Below are 22,731 nucleotides of genomic sequence, written 5' to 3' on the forward strand. Positions count from 1 at the left end.
TGTTCAGGTTTTTTTTTTTTTTTTTTTTTTTTTTTTCTAGCTAGCTTACAATTTATATCACTATTTTATATTATCCTATGCCATGTTTCGCTTTTTTTTTTTTTTTTTCTTTACCAGGAGGGGGTATTGCCAATAATTGCAAACTCCCTTACTATGTAAGGGTACAGTAATCCCTCTTTTTCGGGTTCGGGGTGTTTAGATAGGGCTATGGTATAAACAACTTCTCTAATGTCATCAATTTTTCCTTCAATAATTTCATCATTTTTATTTTTTAAGCAATTAATTTGTTGTGTGTGGAACGTAAAAATGAACCAAGGAGTACTTTCTTCCATTCTTTGAGCTCCTTTAAGTTCATGATTTTTGTATATTAAAACATTAGTGTCTAGGAAGACTTTTTTTTTTTTTCTTTCATTAATACTTGCATTTAAGGAATTAAATGCCGATGGGCCACAGTGTAATCGGAGTGTTTCTTCATCTCCAATTAAATAAGATTCGACAATATGTTTTGATATAACATATTCAAATAAATACATCAGTTCTGATAATTTAAAATTTTTATCATGCATTTTCATTTCTCTTAGAGCAGCAGCTAATTCAGTTTCCCCAAATAATTTTCCTAAAATAGGGTTTTCAAAAAAATTATTTAAAAATGGCATATCTTTCAATTTACTTCCAAATTTATCCCATGCAGACTCATAGGTTAAAATTAATTCGCTACCTTCTTTATTTTCACAATTTTTATTTTTATCGACTGACTGTTCATTCGCGTTGTTAACACTGTCACTGTCATTATAATTAATACTGTTTTCTTTTTCGTTTTCTTCAAAATTTTTACTTACATTTTTAGCACTCACATTTTTGCCACTCATATTTTTGCCACTCATATTTTTGCCACTCACATTTTTACTACTCACATTTTTATACCCCTTTTTTTCATTAATCTGGGCATTTTTTTTTTTAAACCTTTTTATTGCCATTTCTTGCCGCCATTTGTCTAAATGAACGAATGCATTGTTGTCATTCCACTTTTCACTCAACTCAATCAATTTATTTGTTGTATTTATTAGTAATTCTTTTAAGGTTAAGAATAATTTAACAGTTATGTATTTACTATATTTTAATGCGTAATAATTTTCAAAACAATATGAAACAAAATTGTTGATATCATTGCATATTATTTTTATCGCCTCTGCGTTTTTTTCTTTTACTGTTTTAAAAAAATTTGTGTTTTCTTCAATTCGTCTTTTTAATTTTATTGCCTTATCTTCTATTTCTATTTTATCCTTCAATTCCTTTAAAGCCTCTTGGTACTTTTTGTTTTCTTTCATGTCTTTCTTAACCTAGGGGGGGGGAGTAAAGCAATTGTGGCACGAATGAGGTCAGCAGTGTGATACATACACACATGCTTGAACACATATATGCATACATACGTTAATAAATACATGAATACATACATGAATACATACATGAATACAGACAAGAACACATAAACACGAGAATATACACACAAACATACATTCACGTACACATTAATACTCACGTTAACATTCACATTCACGGATCATAAATAATTAACGAGAGCTGAACGCGTCATGTACAAACTTAAAGCGCATTTTCAGCTAAAGCTTCACACAGTGAAGTGTGTTCCTACCTGTTCTATAACATTCTTCATAAAGCTGGAATAATTTTTTTTATTTAAGGATGAGTATATGCATCCAAGTACTTTTCTGTCACTACTTTCGAAACAATACACCCTATTAAGTATTATATTTTTACTATTATATATATTTTTGACTTCACATTTTCCCGAAATTAATCTTCTATATTTTAAATTATTACCACTTTTAAAATTTTTCACAACTACATTATTTATTATACTCTTCATTCTACTAAAACTTACGCTGCGCTTTTACCAAATTGAGCTATTTCGTGTACATTTATACTAATATATAAATACACAAGTACGTACGCATATACATATATATATATATATATACATATATATATATTTATAAATACTTGAACAAGGATCAAATTACATATGAATTTAGGACATGTAGGAGTGCGTGGAAATGCATTAATCATATGAACGCAAACATTTATGTGCATAAATTTATGTATATATGTTCATATACATACATACATACAAACACACATATGAGCAAACGTAAGTACATACGTGCGCGTGTATTTCTCCTTTCGGGGGGTATACATAAAGGGCGCAAATTATACGTATTTGTCCCACTTAATTATATACATTAAAAAAAATTAATAAAAAATAAATAATATTTCTAGTGCGACAAACTGTTTACAACGTAACAACCTACTTCTTATATTCAATGTAGAAACCCCTTAACTGTTGTTATTTTGTCGTATTTTTTTTTTATTTTATTTTAAAGCGAAGTAACCTTTTTTTTTTTTTTTTTTTTAAACTAAAAAGTTAAATATTTAGCATATGTTCATAATAAAGCATAAAATTTTATCTATACACGCTTTTAAAAAGCGTTTCCCGCTTAATTCTTTTTCACAGCTTGTACTCATATATGTATGTATTATTCACGTATGTATTACTTACATGTACGTACTGTATAATTTTTTTCTTCTTTTCCTTCGACGTTAAAATTTAAAGGCAAATTCTCAAAACATCATTTTTGCAAAACAAATTTTAAAGGCAAAACGTATTCTCAAAATAATTGCATCTTTTTTTTTTTTATTTTTTTTAATTTTTTTAATTTTTTTAATTTTTTTATTTTTTTTTTTTTATTTTATTTTTTTTTTTTATTTTTTTATTTTATTTTTTTATTACATTTTTTTATTATATTTTTTTATTTTTTTTTATTTTATTTTTTTTCCCTCTATCCATTTAAAATTTTATATTTTTTCTGAAGAAAAATTGAATACTGAAAATAGTTACCCCCAATTTTTGTTTTTTTTAGAAGGGAAAAAAATATACTTAAATGAAATATTGCTTGTTAAGTAGTACTACCTGCATATTGGCAAAAACTTTAAAATCTATTATTTATTTTTTTTTTATGTTATATTATACCATATTTTGGCAAATTGTACCATATTTTAGCACATTTGGTTATATTTTATTTTAATTTATTTTCTTTAGCTTTATCAGATTTTCCATCATTATTTTTTTTTTTTTCTCATAAGTGGTAAGGAGAAAACGTTCAGGATGTTTTTTGAATGTACGGATATTCTATGAAGCAGCATGATGGGAATGTTATGTTTAATATTAAATACGCGTCAATAAGGAAAGTGTCTCACAAGTTTGTGCATATATATATATATATATATATATATATATATATATATATATATATATATATATATATACTTGTTAAATTGTTTAAAGGGGGGTGGGGGGAAAGAGTTAAGCAAAGGTGATGTTGTAGTTTTAAAAAAAAAAAAAAGGGTTTACCCAAAAATGGTACAAAAATAGTAAAAAATTGTTCAAAAAAAATTTATTAAAAATTAAAAGAAAAAGTAATCATTGTGGAAGGACAATGTAATGGTTAGCAGGAATAAGAGAAAATTAGGCTGTTCCATTTTATTTATTTATTCTGTACATGTACGCATGCAAATACATATTCGTATACATACATACATACATACATATATGTATAATACATACATACATACATATATGTATGTATAATACATACATATATATATATATGAACATGTACTGTTCGTATATTTCCATTTTTTTCTTATTTTTTTGGGGCACAACGAACTGTATACTACCTTTTGGCAATTTTCCTTCCTCGCCCCCGTCCCTTTGTCTTCCCTTTATCTTTACCTGCAAAAGTTTTGTCTTTCGAAATTTTATGTTTCGGTGTATCATCAACTAATAGTGTGTCCAGAGGTAAATTATCGGACAAAATAAAATATCTTATATTATTACCCCTTATAGTTACATGCTCAAGGGATAAAAATTGTTTTGTTTTAACATTATATTCACCTATATTTTTATTCTTAATAACGACTTTAACATTCTTCATATGTGTATTCATTTTAATATCTATTCCTGTTATCACACCAGTTATAAGGGTTCCATTTTTTAGTTCTATCGTTACATTTTCATTTGTCAACTTCATTAAAAATGATACTAGCTTCATTTTATATCAACGGGGGATGGGGGGAGGCGGATATGAGAGGTTGCACAGGATTCCACGTATAGACTTTCGGTTTTACTCAATTTATATATATACATATATATGTGTAAATATGTACGGGTATATGTATAAGTGTATACGTATATATATATGAATGTACATATATATTATGCACAATGTACCAGCCTTTTATTATAAAAAAAAAATTAAGTAAAATGGGAAAAACGAGCTAAATGACAAAAATTCAAAAAAAGCAAAATATGTTGAACGAGTAAATAAACAGCATAACCTAAAGAGGCAAACAAAATTTACTTGCATTAATACGATGACAATTACATACTACGCATAACATTTTGTTGTATTCTTTATATTTACAGCAAAAAAAAAAAAAAAAAAATGTAATAACTTGATAACGTGATAACGTAAAAATGGTACTTAAGAAAAAATAAAATAAACTAGAATGTAAATAAATAAGATTTAAAAACTCGACAATTTTGCAAAACTTGAAAAAATTGCAAAGTTTAGCCCAGTTAAACTATCTATATTCAAATAATTAAATTGTTGTGAAATACTTCCTCATCCTTCTACAATAGCTTCATCCAGTTTAAGCGATGGTAAAAATGTGAGTCTGCACGAAAACTAGGATGATTAACGTTTATGTTGCGGAGGCAAGAAAAAAGCTTACGTTTACTCAAAATGAAATAAAATGTAGCGAAATGTAGCGAAATGAAGCGAAATGAAGCGAAATGAAGCGAAATGAAGCGAAATGAAGCGAAATAAACAAGCATAACTATCTTGTAGGAAAAATAAATAAATAAATAAAACAAAATAGTGTCATTCGCAAAAAATGAAAAAAAAAAAAATTACATTGAATTGAACTTAATTAAAGATTTCGTACATATGCATACGTAGAAGGCGCAAGCACATATATATGACATACAACAATTTTTTAAATAAGGACGTAAAAAACTATTAAGGGAATATACTAATTTGCACAAAAAATTGGTGTACCGCTAATGATTTCTTATTATTATGACTTTCTTAATGTAGCATGTAGAACATTACTACAGGACTGCTTTTTTTTTTTTTTTTTTTTTTTTTTGCAAAAATAAACTCCCTTTTGCTGTATATATACATACAGTAAGAAATAGTTATTGTGAATTGAAAAAAAAAAAATTAAGCATTTATTACCGTATTAAATAAACACACACGCTTGCATATAACATAGGTTAAAATACTCCATTCTGTTAAAACGCCTGTTACACTATATGTTGTTAAAAAATTAAGGATCCATTTTGTTATATGCTCGAATGAGAAAAAATATATATTTCCTTTTATGAAGTATTAACATTTATCCATATTTATTTACGCATATTATTATTTTTGAAAATATTATTTATTATATTTGAAAAAAAAAAAAAAAAAAAAAAAGGTTAAAACAAAACGAAAAGAAGGAAATAACAAAAGGTTGTAAAAAAGGCTCAAAAGAGAAAAATATATATACATACGATTTCAAAATTGTCAAAGTAGCAGATATATTTTATAGTAGGCATAGTACCCATGCATATATATTCTCTTTTTAATTCACTAGTTGTATATGCAAAATAAAACTGTACGTTAAACTTATCGGGGGGAAGAAATACACTTAACACGTACGCAGAACTTACTATGTACACCGTATCTCAGTTTTTACACACAAAAAAGGTGCACGTTTTAACCGCATATGTTATAAAGTACATATATGCAATGATATATATATATATATATATACATACATACAATGCTTTTTTTTTTTTTTTTTTTCTTCCTAACGAAATAGGGTTAATTTTTCTTTTCTTCTTCATATTTTTAAAGCCGTTTTGCTCATAAACAGTTCATTTGCATAATTAAGAATGGTCATCTTAATAAACTTAAACACAACTCTTTTCAACATTAACCGTTAATAATTTTGTTATATTTTTCCTCATCTATTATCCCTTCTTTTTTCAACTTGTTTAAACGGCATTTGTAAAAATAGGATGGCGTGTAATGTCTTACACTGAAGTCTGGTTTGTGGGCCTGGTATAAAGCTGCAGCGCCTAAAATTAAACTGAGAAAGCTGAAAGGGGAAAAACAAGGCGCCAGTAATTAAAAATAAAATAAACAATAAAATAAAATAAAAAGGAAAATAAAATAAAAAGGAAAATAAAATAATTTGATATTGTTACGTCCACTATGTACACATGTTCTGATATACTGTATACATATATATATATGTACATACATATATGTTCGTGTGACGGGCGGGCAAAGGAGCATGCAACTACTCACTACTCACTACACACACTGTATGCTTAAATTTTAATATCATTTTTTAAAACAAATGAATATTTGCTCTCCTATGAATATTTTTACAAAAATTAGATCATATAATATTGAAAAGGAACACATCTATGGAATATTTTATTTTTAAAATACATTATTCTTTGTAACTCTTTTAACGGAATTACTGAATAATAAATTATCTCTTTATCAAATCATATTTTTGCATTTTCCCCTTTGTCTTAATTACCTATAATGCCTTAAAAATTTAACTCTATCTTTCGATATACTTGGGAAACTTTTAAAGATTATCTCAACAGGGATGAAAACCATTTTTCCAGAGCGCAGGAATGGTGAAGAACTTCACATATACGTGTAATATGTACACATACACATGTACATATATATATACACAATATATATATGCTATCAAATTATCGTTTTTAAAATACTGTGCGTTTTCAAAAAACTATAAAATTTCAAGAAAAATATTTAATTGAAATACCTAAATTTTGCCTAATAAATTTTGTTAATTAAAAAAAATTCAAATAAACAAATAAAATAAACTCAAATAAAACAAATGCAAATAAAACAAATGCAAATAAAACAAATGCAAATAAAACAAATGCAAATAAAATAAATGCAAATAAAAAAAAAAAAAAAAAAAAAAAAAAAAAAGCATTAAACAGTAAAGTGTAAAACAATATAGTATGAAACTAAACAGGAAAATGTAGTATATATAGAAAAAACTTAAACTCCGAAAAAAGAGGACTTCTGAAGTTTTAAAATTTAAAAAAATATAAAATATTAATATACTGTTTTCAAGTTTAATTATAAAAATGTTCAAACGGAGTTACTCAGGCTAATTAATTCATTAATAATGTGTATAATCAATGAAGCAGCAGTAGCAGTATCAGCAGCAGCAAAAATACATTAAAACTGAAAAATAAAAAAAATTATTTCTTTATTTTAAATTATAAGAGTTATATGTAAAAGGAAATTGAGAAATAGCTGCACCATATTTTAACTTGTAGTAAAAATATAAACGTATCATGTTCATATTTTCCTTTTAAAATAATAATTTATTTTATTTTATTTTTATATCAAGGTACGTATATAATATGTGACATAGTAGTGTAATCAATAAGAAGTCGAACTATGGTTAATTTTTATTTTTTAGGATGGAAGAAAAAAGAAAAAGTGGAAAAAAATGTGTAAATATTTAAGTTTTTATAAATATATATTATGATTAATTATTAATAATTAATAATAATTTAGAGGGGAATAACGGCATGGTGCAGGCGTTTTATTACGTCCTTTTTATTTTTTTTTCATATTTATATGAACTGTTCATAATTTATTTGGATACATTCCATTTATCTGGCCTCCTTCTTCCTTCTGTCTCTCCCCTAACAATTTACTTTGCCTATCATAACTTACCTTGCCGATCATAATTTACCTTGCTGTTCATAATTTATTTCGCTACTTTCCGCACACGAAGGTGAAAAATTAACATTTTGATCCTTTAAAATATTCTCACAACTATCCTCATTGGACAAATCTTCTTTTTTTTGAAAGGAATAATCAAGTGATCCTTTGCTTAATTGTTCAACTCTGTTTACTAAAGAGTCGAAATGCTTACTATTATGCTCCATCTTTTCCGATAAGTAAGAATAATTGTTTTTACTTAACTCATTTGAAATTTTTATTTTTTCATTTATATCGCAAGTTAATTGTATATACCGAACAAGGGTGAAGCTAATATCACTTAAAGAATTTTTTATTTCTTTTATTTCCTTACTGTATATGGGACTTAATGTTCGTCTTGGGTAATTTTCCAAATGTAGCATTCTTTCCCCCATTTCTTCAAGTTTATCTCTGAGTATTCTTCAGCAAAAAAAAGAAAAGAAAAAAAAAAAAAAAGGTATACAAAACATGCAAATGTATATACAAATATACGTAATACATGCACATATACAAACATATATATATATATATATATAAGCCCTCATTAATGGTTAAATTTGGCACTTGTTTTTTTTTTTTTTTTTTATACTTAAAGTAGGGAGATGATAGTAATGGAATAAATTTATATATTTTGCTACAAGCTTCATTATTTCTTAAACCCCCGAAAACGAAAAAGTACCCACTATTATCTACTTGAATTATATTTCCATAGAAATGATGGGTTACTAGGGGCATTCCGTACACATTTAAGCTTGCCCAGGTGTTTAAATTTATGTCATATGCGTGTATATCTAAAAGAACGGGGGTGAGAGAAATGCACATATGAACACATATATATATGTGGGCATATACATACATATGCATACATGTATGCGGATACAGAAACATATGTACAAATATAAATAACGCAGCAAATGGTAAAATTTAAAATTAATTTGCCGTTCCATGTACCTAAAAGTTCCGTCTTGGAGTACCAGGAAAAGTTGTATCCACCAAAAAGGACGAACCATCTATCATTTAATACTGTTGAACTATGACTGCAGAAAAAAAAAAAAAAAAGAAAAAAAAAGAGATGAGATGAGAAAAGATAAGAAATGATGAGTATATATAAGAAGAGAAAATATTATACGATGACGTTTCTTAAACATAATAGATTTGAAAAAAATTAAAGAATATATTATGTTTATATACCCATAACGCTCTACAGGTATTTTTCCATATGAGTTTTCTATTTTGCTCCACTTTCCGTTATTTAATGAATAAGACCAAAAAAGATCTTCTACACATTTATTTTGATTATTTAATCCCCCAAAAATATAAGCCTTTACATCATTTCCTTGGTTAGATATACACACAGCACATGAGTGAAAAAAACGACCACTGGGTTTATAAATACCCTTGTTATAATATTCATCTTTACTCAAAATTTTTACCCATTTTTTTTCTTCTTCAAAATAACTCCACATATTACTGTTTAAGTGCAAATTCCCCATATTTCCTGCAAATATTTATGAACACATTTTTTTGCAAAAAAAAAGAAAAGAAACAAAACATATGCATACATAGATACATATAGGAATATACACACCCATACATGTAGGAATATACACACCCATGCATGTAGAAATATACACACCCATACATGTAGAAATATACACACCCATACATGTAGGAATATACACACCCATACATGTAGAAATATACACACCCATACATGTAGGAATATACACGCACACATATATATACCCACATGGGGAAACACTTCTTAGCAAGCTATAGTACCTCCATGAATAAAGATAATGTTCTTGTACATGAAAGAAACATGACCAAAAATGGGTGGTGGTGAAAAATTAAGTTTTATATGCTCCCAAGAATCATTACTTAAACGAAATATATAAGTATCATTAGTAATGTATTTCCCTCTTTTTCCCCCAAAAAGAAAAAAGCATTCTTCATCATACTCACTCGAGTGAATTACATTTAATGTTGCATAGTATCTGATTTGAGGAGATTTTTTTTCTTCTACCACTTTGAAAACTTGTGTGTCTTCAGATAAAAAAGGTAAATATATACATGATACTGTACACATGATACTGTACACATGATACTGTACACATGATACTATACACATGATACTGTACACATGATACTGTACACATGATACTGTACACATGATACTGTACACATGATACTGTACACATGATACTGTACACATGATACTGTACACATGATACTGTACACATGATACTGTACACATGATACTGTACACATGATACTGTACACATGATACTATACACATGATACTGTACACATGATACTATACACATTATACTATATGTATTATACATAAATACGTTATACATATATATATATATATGGTACATATACATATGTTCATATACACATAAAAGCGTAAACGTGAGCCTATGAACGTACTCAAAGAACTCATTGTTCTCCTTAATTTTGTTTTTTCTTGCATTTTTGCTCATAATTACCTACATTAAACTGTATTGTTTTGGGGTTGAAATTTTTGATATGTTGATTTCCTCCATAAATGTAAATATTGTTTTTATAAAATATGCATGCATGTCCAAAACGAACGTTAAAAATATTTCCTTTATGAATTATTTCTGATTTACAATAAAAGGGTAAAACTTCAGAACAAAACGATATGTTCTCTATATTATCATCTGTATATTCATTTAAGGTTATAGATTTATTATTTGAAAAAGTCTTTGATATAACTTTAAATAAATTTTCTCCAAATATTATAGTATCATGAGTAAGTTTTCCTATATATGAATCTTCAGTTTTCGTATTTAGGAATCGGTTAGCTGGCATTTTCTTTTTTTTTTTTTTTTCCTTTGAATTTTATTCAAAATTTACATTTCTCCCCAAAATTTAATTCTACTATGCAAGTGGGAAAAGAAGGGAAAAGGTGAGCAGCAAAAATAGCAAAATGGGTAAAAGACAAAAAGAAGAGAAGTAGCAAATCGGGGAAGTGGCAAAACAAAAGGAATATCAAATTTCTACCAAATTTGAAAAACGCAAAAACGAAAAAACGAAAAAACGAAATTGTTAATACGAAAAAAATTATAAAACAAGTGGGCATGTTAAATTTATTTTTAATTTTGCATTTTATACCACAACAATGTAAAAACATGTGCACCATGCAACATAAATTTTTTAAAAACCTACAATGCAATCGTTTCATTTTATTTTATTTTATTTTTTAATTATTCAATAATGCTTGCTTTTTATAGAGAACAAAAATAAAAAAATAATAAAAATAAAATAGAAAAAATGTGTAACTTTAAAGAAATATTATTCTTCTGCAAGCTCGTTTTTCATCTTAAAAAAGAAAATTTTTCTTTAAGTTGACAACTTTAAAAACTTGTTCGTAAGAATTTTTAAAACAAAAAAAAGAATAAAAAGTAAAAGTAAAGGTGAAGATGAACGTAAACATTAACGTAAATATAAAAGAAAAATTAAAAGTAAAATTAAAAGTAAAAAAGCAAAATCATCAGGAAAAAGCGAAAATATCAGTTGAACAATTAAAATCATTCGTAAACATTCATAAGTAAAAAAAATAAATAAATAAAAATTAATTAATCAAAGGGGCATAAGGTATAAAAACAGGAAAAAATAACAACGTATTTTTTTTGTCCACTGTAAATATTGCACATTTGTTTTTCGCTGAAATGGGGGGAAGCAGAATAAAATAAATAAATGAAACCCAAAAAAATAAATTAAGTGAAAAAAAAATTAGCTGCACAAGGATTTTCTTTCACAATGTTTATGAATTAAAGATATAGGAAAAATCAAAATAAACAAAAAAAAAAAAAAAAGGGAAGCACGTTATTGTTTTTTTTCCTTTTTTGTCTTCATATATTCATATATTCATATATTCATTTATTTCTGCATTTCTGCATTTCTTCATTTCTGCATTTCTGCATTTCTGCATTTCTGCATTTCTTCATTTCTTCATTTCTTCATTTCTTCATTTCTTCATTTATTCCTTCATTTCTTCATTTCTTCCTTCATTTCTTCATTTATTCCTTCATTTCTTCATTTATTCCTTCATTTTTGCTTTCTTTCAATCAATAAATCAAAGTTAATGAACCACGTGGTATGTACATAAAACACAGCTGTTGACCTATATGCTGTCATGTTTCATTAAAACATTTGTTGACTCCAATTTTCTTATACGCTGCTCTAATTTCTCCAAAGCTTCCGAGTTGATATTTTTTGAAAGCAACTTTTCGCATTGCTCATTTAGTTTTTCAAGTGCTGAAAAAATAAGGAACAATATTATAAAAATAATTTACATTTATTGTCTTATATGCAGTTTTTACTTGGGCAACTTGCGCATACGTACACATATATACACACTTACTAAAGTATATGTATATAAATATATATTTTTACAAACACATAAATACGTGCATACATAAATACATATACACACTACTCTGTTCGGTAAAAGCAAGCAAGCGTGGTGCATAGTACAGCCCATTTTTTCGTATCATTTATCCTCTTCATTTTGTGTTTTGAAGCGGTACAAGCACCAATTCTTAATGAATATATTTTTAAAACCTTACCATAAAATTTCGATTCGAATGTTCTCATCATATTGTTTATATTGTTAATTTCTTTTTTTAAATCAGTAATTTGGAGCTCAAATTCTACTAAACTGATATTTTCATTATCATTTGCATTATCATTAATGTTATTCATTCGAGAATTTAGTTGTTCAATTTTTCCTGTCAATGTTTTATATGACACATAAGTTACAAGGGGTGACATATTGAACACATCAGAATATTCGTTTGATTCATCACACCCGCCAAAAACATGCAAAGATTTTTTATACGGTACCAAGCATAAGGACCCGAAATATCCTCTACTGAAATTCTTTGATGTACTTATGTCAACTTCAAACCATGAGAATGTGTATATATTCAGTGCGTACATATCTTAAGGGTGAGGTAAAAAGGGAGAATGGGAACATATAAAGGTTATAAAAAAATGGAAGAATTAAAAATTGGAAATATAAATAGAATTAAACTGAAAAAATAACAAAACTATACTAAAAATAAAGAACGGATATTCTATTTCATTCAGTTTATATTTCGCAATTTTGTGATATGGATATTTAAATTGAGAGTTTGTAAACAAACCTAATTCTACGAAACTTTTTTTTTTTTTTTTTTTTTTTTTTTATTACCAGACAAGGCATAATTTTCAATCCATCCATTTGTAATTCCTCCATATATTATCATCCATTCATTATCAAAGAGCTGTGCAGCATGGCTGTAAAATAAATAATTAAATAAACATACATATACATATACATATACATATACATATACATACACATAATATATATGAACTGTTGCGATATACATATGTGTGGGTAACTGTTACGGCTTATATGTATATATATATATATATATGTATACATATGTGCAGGAATGTATGCGTGAAAGTATGTGTAATACCCCCATCGTGAACAAGGTTTGGGACCAGTGGTATTGGTAACTTCTCGCCATCTATTGGTGCTAGTATTAAAAATCCAGGTATCACCTAATGCTCCACTGAAACCTTTTTTATTACCACCAAATAAGAAAATTAGTCTTGCATTTCCATATATGGAGAAAATTAAGCTATGTGCACATCTAGCTTCAGGGATTATATCAAGTTGTGAAAGTTCTCTCCATACATTACCTGATAAGACCCATAGATCAGATAATAATGAATTGTTTAGGTCTAATCCTCCATGTATATATACAGTATCACTAAAACTACAAGATGCATGTTTATATCTTGGTACAGGATTTACTTTATTTTGAATATGTTCCCATTTTTTCGCTTGAAAATCAAATTTATATGTTTCATTAACAATTTGATTTTTTTCATTTATACCACCAAATATAACAATGCTATTTTTATTATCTTCTGTTATCACATTTCCTGAGTGAAATGCTCTAGGCATTATATCATTTGAATTCAAACGTACCTTTTCAAATAAATTAATTCCTGGTACATATCTTATAAAATTATCAACACATTTATTTTGTAACATACCACCATATATACATATATCCCCATTTATTTCCACTGATATATGACCTTTTGTTCTTTTGAAACATCTTTCATTGTGCATTATTTCAGTTAAATGAAAAACAGGGGGAGAAGGAAATCCTTTGGACACTTCATCATTTGGTTTTGAGTTAAAGAAACTTCTTTTTTCATTTTCCGCTTTACCTGTATCCTTTTTTTTTCCATCTTGTGCATTTTCCGCATTTTCAGCGTGCTGTACATTTTTTTCATTTTGCACATTTTCAATATTTTCTGTGTTTTGAATATTTTGAATATTTTGAGCATTTTGTACATTTTGATCATTTTGTACATTTTGATTATTTTGTACATTTTGATCATTTTGTACATTTTGAACATTTTGAGCATTTTGTACATTTTGTGCATTTAGTGAATTGAGTGTAGATGGTGTGATATGTGTATTTAGTGTGCTTGGTATAATCGATATGTTTGGAGCGCTTTGTGTACTTACTGTGTTTTCTCTCTTTTGTACTACATTTTCTTCTTTTATTTTCCCCCCTGAAGGAACACTGTTTTCGTTATTTAGTGAGTGTTCCTTTTCAATGATGCCTTTTTCTTCAGGATTTATTTCATATGGGGCGATGCTTTGGTTTTCCATTCTGTTATATTTTTGTTGAGTTTGCAACAGTATAAGCTTATTTTATGGGTATAATTACTGATATTTTTCACTGTTATCTTACGTTGTCTCCCTTTATGTTATTTCACCTTATTCTATCTTATTTCACCTTATTCTATCTTATTTCACCTTATTCTAACTTATTTCACCTTATTCTAACTTATTTCACCTTATTCTAACTTATTTCACCTTATTCTAACTTATTTCACCTTATTCTAACTTATTTCACCTTATTCTATTTTATTTTACCTTATTCTATCTTATTTTACCTTATTTCACCTTATTTTACCTTTTTATTTTTTTATTTTTATTTTTTCTTAAATATATAATCGAGTTGTGCTCTAAATGTACAGTTTTACCTTGCCTGTTCATAAAAAGTTCAGAATTATATCAAAGTTTACTATTTTTAAAAAGTTTTTTATGAACATAAAAAAATTTAATATTTTTATATATATCATGTACAAATTAATTACAAAGCAGTGTTATATAATACTTTTTTCTAATTTAGCAAATATGTAGCTTTGGTCATTACTAATAAACTAAATTTCGATTCAGCGTATGTTAAAAATGCTTCTTTTTTTTTTTTTTTTTAATTCTCAATCCATGCGCTATATATATACATATATATACTTATATGTGTGTACGTATATTATATAGAGGGCGCAACTTACGAAATTTGCATATAATATACAATACAGTTTCTTTTCGCGTGAAGTCCTAAATATGTATTTTAGTGGAATTTAAATAAAAAGAAAATAGAAAATTTCAACATATGTGTAATTTACTTTTCGTGCAATTAAGCAGAAAAGCTGACAAGTTTATAAATTCTACTTAGGATTTTATACATACACACATATGAATTATAATTTACATTTATATGGGGTAAAGAGTTTATAAAATTTTAAAGATTCTTATGCGGAGGAAAACCGTTCTAATTAGTTACAATTATAAAATAGCAATTTTTTTTTTATTGTTTTTCTTTTCTTTTTCTAAATATATTATTAAAATGAAGTAAAAAACTTGTTCCATTCGTGTTTTCTAATGGTAAATATTACAAAAATATGTGTATATTCTTTTTGATTTTTTTTTTTTTTTTTTTTTTTTTTTTACGCTTATAAATTTAATGTAATGTTTCTATAAAGATGATATGTATATTTCATAAATGGTAAAAAGTAGTAAATAAAAAAAAAATATTTGTTAATTAAAGTTTTAGTTGAATTTCTCTTATTATTTTTTATTTTTAAATCATTTAGTTGATAATTTAAGCATTTTAGTTGTTAAGTTAAACATTTTAGTTGATAAATTAAATATTTTTGTTCATAAATTAATTATTTTAGTTCATATGTGCAATGTTTTCTTTCATTAGATAACAAATGTGTGCTTGGATTAAGTCATATTTTTTTCAGTAAAAATTTGATATAAAGCCAAACAACAAAAAAGCAAAATAGAACTTTGAGCAGAACATATCTGAATGTGCTCACTCTAGAATGAAAAATGTTTCTTCTTTTTTTTTTTTTTTTTTCTTTAAAATTTTTGTCAAAACGTAAGGTTATTTATTAGTTAATTTTTCACTTTTGTATTTTTATACTTATAGATACTCTCAAAATGTTCAGCAATTATATTTACACAATAATTTTTTGTAAAAATCTAATAAACAATTTTCCTAATATGTATTCACATACATTGTTGCACTTTTTTTTTTTTTTTTTTTTTTTTTCTCAAAAAAGTATCTATAAAATTAAAATTTACTTTTTGAAATTAAAACACGAGGAAAAGGGAAAAAAAAAAAATTAAAAAGAGAAAAACTTCAGATGAGATAAGAAAATAAAAAAGTTGTAACAAAGAAAAAAAAAAAAAAAAAGGGGAATACAACTTTGGAGGAAGCAAGGGAAGTTCCCTCTTTATACATATTTTTGAAAAGCAGAAATATGGCGCAACTGGATTAATGGCATAAAATATATACACATATGTGTATGCGTATGTTCATCTGAACATATGTATATATATGTATGTACATTTGTGTATAGGTATATATATGTGCTCTTTGCCCCCCGCTCAAACGAGTATCAACAAAAAGGAAAAAAAGTATATATAAATTTCTGTAAGAGTTGCTTCCTTTTACAAACTAAAAAACTTAATGCTACTCTTTTAATAAACAACGGAAGGCATAGAAAAATATGCGCAAAAAAAAAAAAAAAAAAAGCAAATGAAAGCACAGCAAATTAAATTAAAGTAAAAGATTTTAATTCTGTAAAATATGCTCTAATGTTTTTTAAAAAATAAGCTGCTAATCCTTTTTGTTTGGACACCTTTTCGGAGAATTTCCAATTTTGTAAAAGTTAACAACAGATTTCTGTTTTGTATAAATTTGTAAAGTTTTCTTATCTGTTGCTTTTGTTAAAGCTTTTTTCCTTTTTCAATATATTTTTTTTTTTATTTTTAAACTAACGATATGGAAACAAAGCTAGATTGGTACGTTATATAAATGAACATTCTCATATTAACATCAAGGCTTTATTTTCAGGGGAAAAAAAAAAGAGATTAAAAAAAGAGAAATATTATGCATAAGCCATATTTTATTTGATTAACAGCTTAGTTAATAAAAAAAAAAAAAAAAAAAAAATGAAAAATTGAGGGATGATAGATAGTATGCTTTTTCTACATAATAATGGAATAGAAAGATGCGATAAATATATTTTATTCCCTTTTAATAATAAAAAGATTCGAAGAGGAGAAGATTTTCTTTGCTTTATTCGTATTTGCAAGTAGATTAATTATTAAGAGCAAAGGTTTATTAACCTGGAAAAATAGAACATTCGGCAGCTGGAAAAATAAAATAAACTGCCGGCTTTAAAGGCGTACCAGAAGTTTAACATAAGTATGTATATCAAATACATGTGCGTATATACATGTATATATGTACACGCACGTATGTTCATGTGTTAACTTGTGCGTATATTAATTTTAGCTTGTTTTAATTACTCATAATGTCAGAAGATCAAATCAAAATGAACGATGAAAATATGACGAAAGAAGAAAGAGAAGTTTTAATTGAGGCAAATACAAAAAAGGAATGGGAGTCCAACGGGCAGTGGTTAAAAAGAAAAGAATTTCTTTTAAAAATGTTAAAATATCACAAAAAGAATAATGTTAAAATTGATGTAGATAAGTTTTCAAAAATGGGTCATATATTTTACAACATGAAATACCTTAGCTGTACCTATAGCTCGCAGGTTGTAGATGAAATGAACAAATACCAAGATAGTTGATTCATCATGGGCATGTACATGCATACATATATGCCTATATACCTATGTACATGCATATGCATATATATTATATTTTCTCATTTTAGTATTTGTATTCACGTTTAATAATATTAACTAGTACTACCCCTATGGCTATTTATTTAACCAGAATTTTTTTTTTTTTTTTCTAGTTATAAAAATTTACAACATTTTAACCATCTCTTTTACTTTTAAGTTTTTATTTTTTTAAACATTCTAGAATTGTAATTAGGAGAAAACCTTTATGCACACATTACGTAGCACTTTGGGAAAAATATACTTCTTCTACTGCACACTTGAACATTTAAAGTGGAAAAATGATCGCGCGTGGATGCTCATGCATGTGCAAACGTACGTAGAGTTGTACGTCAAATAAAGACCGCACATATTTGAAGCGAATACTGTTGTTGCAAAATGGGAATATTTTAAATAAGCTATTTTTTTCTTTTTTTTTTTTTTTTATACTATAGTTTGTTTCATTTTCATATGAGCAAACAAAAATGCATGTATACACATATTATATGCACATTTGTAACGTCTTCACAACTAATAAGTAAATGAAAAAGATAAAAAAAAAAAAAAAAAAAAAATAGGTGCGACGATTCACTTGCGTATGAAAAAACCTACACATTTAACTATATTAAATGTCGTATGTCGAGCTAAAATGAACAATAACACTTGTGCATTGACATTAAAAAAAAAGCAAGACGAAGAGGGATAGGAAGATAAAAAAGATGAAGAAGTGGGGGAAGGAGGAGCTGACAAAGGATAAGAAGACGACGAATAAAGCATGCCAAAAAAACTGAAATTAAAAAAAAGTAAAAAAGTAAAAATGCTCAAAGGAGTAGGCGTATATGAAGCATATTTTAACCTTTGGCATGGATGGCAAACCACGAATTTCTCTTTAGCTCTCTCTCTGTGTGTAATTCTTTTCAAATTTGTATGTCACTGAAAGGGAATAATTTGGTTGAATTTGCACGAATTAACTTCAAGCATTTCTTTAAATTTGTTTACAATATCATTAACTGAATAAACCTGTTGATTATTTGGGTCATCCCTATCTCGTACAGTGACCGTGTTTGTTGTCAATTCCTTTTCTCCAACGACAAGTATAAAATTAAACTGCTTCAACTGAGCCTCTCTAATTTTTTTATTTAATGTATTCATTGACGCATCTACATCTACATCAAAAAAGTTGTTATTCAAAGTTTCATATACATAATAAGCATACTTATTAAATTTATCGCTTACTGGTAAAACTATGGCTTGTCTTGGAGACAACCAAAAGGGCAGCTTACCGGCTGTATGTTCAATCAAAATTGCTACAAATCTTTCCACTGATCCTAGAATTGCTCTATGTATAATTACTGGTCTATCAAATCCCTTCTTCAATAAGTCATCTGATGCAGATTGCACCCCTCCACTGTAATTACCACACTCAAGGTTAGCCGCACGGTCATGGTTACCATCATCATTGTCATTACCGCCATCATAACCATAATCTTTTTTGGTTTCTCCCCCTCCCGTAGAGCCATTTTCCAGGTCCGCGTGCTCCTTCTTCTCATTATCATCCTCAAGAACGCCAAAATCTTTATTTTTATACTGCAAATTAAATCTAATGGGTAGCTGAAAATCCAGCTGTATTGTGCCACACTGATGGGTTCTGTTGATACTGTCCCTTACCAATATATCAATTTTGGGTCCGTAAAAAGCTCCATCTCCTTCATTTAATTTCCATTCGACATTTACCGAATTTAAAGCATCTTTTAATGATTGTTCAGCAAAGTCCCATGTAGATATGTTTCCAATAAATTTCTTAGGTCGTGTTGATAAAAATAATTCATATTTAAAACCAAATAAATCATATACAAAGAAAAGAAAATGAAGTGTGTTTACAACTTCTTTTGTTATTTGCTCAAAAGAGCAAAAGATATGTGCATCATCTTGTTGAAACCTTCTAACCCTAGTTAAACCACTCAAACTACCTGTTATTTCATTTCTATGTAAGACACCAAAGTCGGCTAAACGTATGGGCAAAGAACGATAGGAAACATTCATTTGTTTAAACATAATACAATGACCTGGACAATTCATAGGTTTCATACCCCATTCTTTATTTTCTACATTAAATATGAACATACAATCTTTGTAATTTTGATAATGGCCAGAAGTTTTCCATAAATCGCAACTAAATACATTTGGAGTTATTACCTCCTCATATTTTCTTAATCGATATTCTCTTCTCATAAAGTCGATTAGCTTATTAAATATTTTTGCTCCATTAGAAAACCAAAATCCAGATCCTGGGGACATATCTTTTTCAAAAAAGAAAAAATTTAATTTTTTTCCTACATTTCTATGATCTCTTTTTTTTGCGTCTTCAAGAAATGTTAAGTAATCTGTGAGTTCATTTTTTTTTTGAAAAGATATACCATACACTCTTTGTAAACTATCATTATCTTTCTTTCCTAACCAATATGCAGATGAATTCTTTAATACTTTAAAAGCTTTCACTTTCCCAGTATTTCTAATATGAGGACCTAAACATAAATCTATAAACTCTCCACATTTATATACAGAAGTTTTTTTATTATCTGGTATTTTTGATTTTATTAATTCTAATTTAAAAGGGTTATATTTAAATAGCTCTAATACTTCTTCCTTTGTACATACAACTTTTTCAAATTCCACATTTTCTTTTGTTAATTTGGCAAACTCATCTTCAATCCTTTTATAATGTTCATTACTGATAGCATAATTTCCTAAAAATATATCATAATAAAATCCTTCACTTAACGCAGGACCAATTGTTAAGTACCCTCCAAATATTTTCTCTAAACTGCTACCTAATATGTGTGCAGATGAATGCCAGAAGATCTTCTTTGCTTCTTCATGTTCAATATTCAGAAACTCAATTTTGCAATTTCCTATTAGAGGCACGTTCATATCCCACAGCATGGGAGTACGTCCCCCACTACAGTGTTTATTCTCTGCACTGTTTCCACTGTCGTTGCCATTGCCACTTCCACTCACGTTGCTGTTTTCCTCTGCATCCTCTATATCACATAATTCCAGGTCTACTTTCTCTAAATATGTAATTTTTGACACTATGGAATCCTCAGCTAGCTTTTTTGAAATCGAGCTAGCTATATGAAAAGGAGTTGTAACATGACATTCTCCAACCCTGATAGATCCATCCAGTAGTTCTATGTTTATATTCTTTTTAAAATGTTCATCATTTTTTATTTGTAATTCTGTATCCAGCCTTTTTTTCTCTTTTAACTCATTATATTTTGCTAATCTTTCTTTAATATATGCAGGATTCTCTCCGACAAGCACAGCTTTTTTTAAGCCCTCCATCATATTTACGTTAAAATTATTGGGATGTATAGGATTTCCAAATGAATAGCAACTAAACTTAATAATCTTTTTTTTCTTCCTTTTAAATGTATTCCAATTCGTCAATTTGTTTATATTAATAAAATTTTTCAAAAAATATATCGAACGATGCTTTTTCACCGTATTTAGTAAGCTACTACTGTTTTTCTTTACAGATGATATGAACAACAAATTTTTTATGTTAATACAAATGTTCGTAACGATTAGGCAAAGGATCATACTTATTTTTTTCATTCATATTTTTACCAATCAAAATGTAAATAGAACAAGAGCTGAGGAAAAGATGAAAAAATGGAAAAGTTTATGATTTGTATCTTTTTTTCCTTTTTACTCACAGTCGCTTAGGCAAACGAGCTAAAATGTATGTACGTAGGTATATATGTATGTATGTATGCATGTATGTATGTATATGTATGCACGTATATGTATGTACGTATGTATGTATGTATGTATGTATATGTATGCACGTATATGTATGCACGTATATGTATGTACGTATGTATGTATGTATATGTATGCACGTATATGTATGCACGTATATGTATGTACGTATGTATGTATGTATGTATATGTATGCACTTATATGTATGTACGCGTATGCGTGTGCATATATATGCATATATACAGTAAGCGTAATTATGCCAATCTCAAATGCATTTTTACATACAAAATTACAAAATGCTACACAAATTTAAATCTCTAGCTTTTCAAAAATTACATATTGCATATATACATGGGCATATTTTTATTTGTTGCAAATATTCCCTTGTGTTAAACGTACGTATGAATTACATAGATGTGTGTTCGATATTTTGTAAATTAAAATTTTCATGTTCTGCTTCGAAATTTCGCATTTTTATGTAAATGCCCTCACTTGCATAATTAAGAAAATCGGGCTTAAGAAATAAAGAAAGAAAATTTCGGTTGCGTCGAAATATGTGTATGAATAGAAATAGTGTATATAATTTTTATCTTTCATCATAGATGGAATCGAAATTCTATTATGCTAAACACATTGTTAACAGTGTTGTTCTCGTTAAATATGCTTTTAAAAAAAATGGTCAAAGGGAAGAAAAAAATTTGAGTGTATATTAAAATATATATATATATATATTTATATATTTATGTGTTTATATTTATATGAATATATTTATATGAATATATTTATATGCATAACGTATGTATAAATCATTTTGAAAATACGTGCTTGGGCACATCTTGCAGCATGAGGACAAATAACTTGTAAGATTATGGTAAAAAAGTTACTTGGTGTTTTTCTTTTTTTTTTTTATTAAATATTGCAAAAAAAAAATAATAAAAATGAAAAAAGGCACAAAAAGAACAACATATGCGCAAATTAAAAACCCCCAATGGACAGAAATAAAAAGGAGCTAAAATTAAAAATTTATACTCGCGT

The 22,731-nt window shown here is 27.2% G+C and overlaps 7 protein-coding genes across 7 annotated transcripts; 1 reads left to right on the plus strand and 6 right to left on the minus strand.

Annotated features, from left to right (window-relative positions):
* Positions 1-110: 110 nt before the first annotated feature.
* TIM44 (mitochondrial import inner membrane translocase subunit TIM44, putative) lies at positions 111-1,885 on the minus strand (the record flags this gene model as incomplete). The annotated part of the gene is made up of 2 exons (XM_029005042.1): positions 111-1,340; positions 1,652-1,885. The coding sequence occupies 2 exons, from the start codon at positions 1,883-1,885 to the stop codon at positions 111-113; spliced, it is 1,464 nt and encodes a 487-aa protein (XP_028861671.1).
* A 1,864-nt stretch (positions 1,886-3,749) lies between these two features.
* On the minus strand, positions 3,750-4,127 carry SNRPD1 (small nuclear ribonucleoprotein Sm D1, putative; the record flags this gene model as incomplete). The annotated part of the gene is made up of 1 exon (XM_029005043.1): positions 3,750-4,127. One exon carries the CDS (start codon positions 4,125-4,127, stop codon positions 3,750-3,752), a length of 378 nt encoding a protein of 125 aa, XP_028861672.1.
* Positions 4,128-6,056: 1,929 nt separating this feature from the next.
* On the minus strand, positions 6,057-6,758 carry PmUG01_09034900 (conserved Plasmodium protein, unknown function; the record flags this gene model as incomplete). Its single annotated transcript, XM_029005045.1, has 2 exons — positions 6,057-6,222; positions 6,676-6,758. 2 exons carry the CDS (start codon positions 6,756-6,758, stop codon positions 6,057-6,059), a joined length of 249 nt encoding a protein of 82 aa, XP_028861673.1.
* A 1,115-nt stretch (positions 6,759-7,873) lies between these two features.
* On the minus strand, positions 7,874-10,733 carry PmUG01_09035000 (kelch protein, putative; the record flags this gene model as incomplete). The annotated part of the gene is made up of 6 exons (XM_029005046.1): positions 7,874-8,312; positions 8,482-8,683; positions 8,844-8,929; positions 9,084-9,390; positions 9,675-10,181; positions 10,388-10,733. The coding sequence occupies 6 exons, from the start codon at positions 10,731-10,733 to the stop codon at positions 7,874-7,876; spliced, it is 1,887 nt and encodes a 628-aa protein (XP_028861674.1).
* Positions 10,734-12,048: 1,315 nt separating this feature from the next.
* PmUG01_09035100 (kelch protein, putative) lies at positions 12,049-14,610 on the minus strand (the record flags this gene model as incomplete). The annotated part of the gene is made up of 4 exons (XM_029005047.1): positions 12,049-12,182; positions 12,494-12,868; positions 13,120-13,205; positions 13,394-14,610. 4 exons carry the CDS (start codon positions 14,608-14,610, stop codon positions 12,049-12,051), a joined length of 1,812 nt encoding a protein of 603 aa, XP_028861675.1.
* A 3,005-nt stretch (positions 14,611-17,615) lies between these two features.
* Positions 17,616-17,897, plus strand: PmUG01_09035200 (conserved Plasmodium protein, unknown function; the record flags this gene model as incomplete). The annotated part of the gene is made up of 1 exon (XM_029005048.1): positions 17,616-17,897. One exon carries the CDS (start codon positions 17,616-17,618, stop codon positions 17,895-17,897), a length of 282 nt encoding a protein of 93 aa, XP_028861676.1.
* Positions 17,898-18,860: 963 nt separating this feature from the next.
* ThrRS (threonine--tRNA ligase, putative) lies at positions 18,861-21,548 on the minus strand (the record flags this gene model as incomplete). Its single annotated transcript, XM_029005049.1, has 1 exon — positions 18,861-21,548. The coding sequence occupies one exon, from the start codon at positions 21,546-21,548 to the stop codon at positions 18,861-18,863; it is 2,688 nt and encodes an 895-aa protein (XP_028861677.1).
* Positions 21,549-22,731: the final 1,183 nt, after the last annotated feature.

The sequence above is a fragment of the Plasmodium malariae genome, assembly GCF_900090045.1.
Source record: "Plasmodium malariae genome assembly, chromosome: 9".
Taxonomy (NCBI): domain Eukaryota; phylum Apicomplexa; class Aconoidasida; order Haemosporida; family Plasmodiidae; genus Plasmodium; species Plasmodium malariae.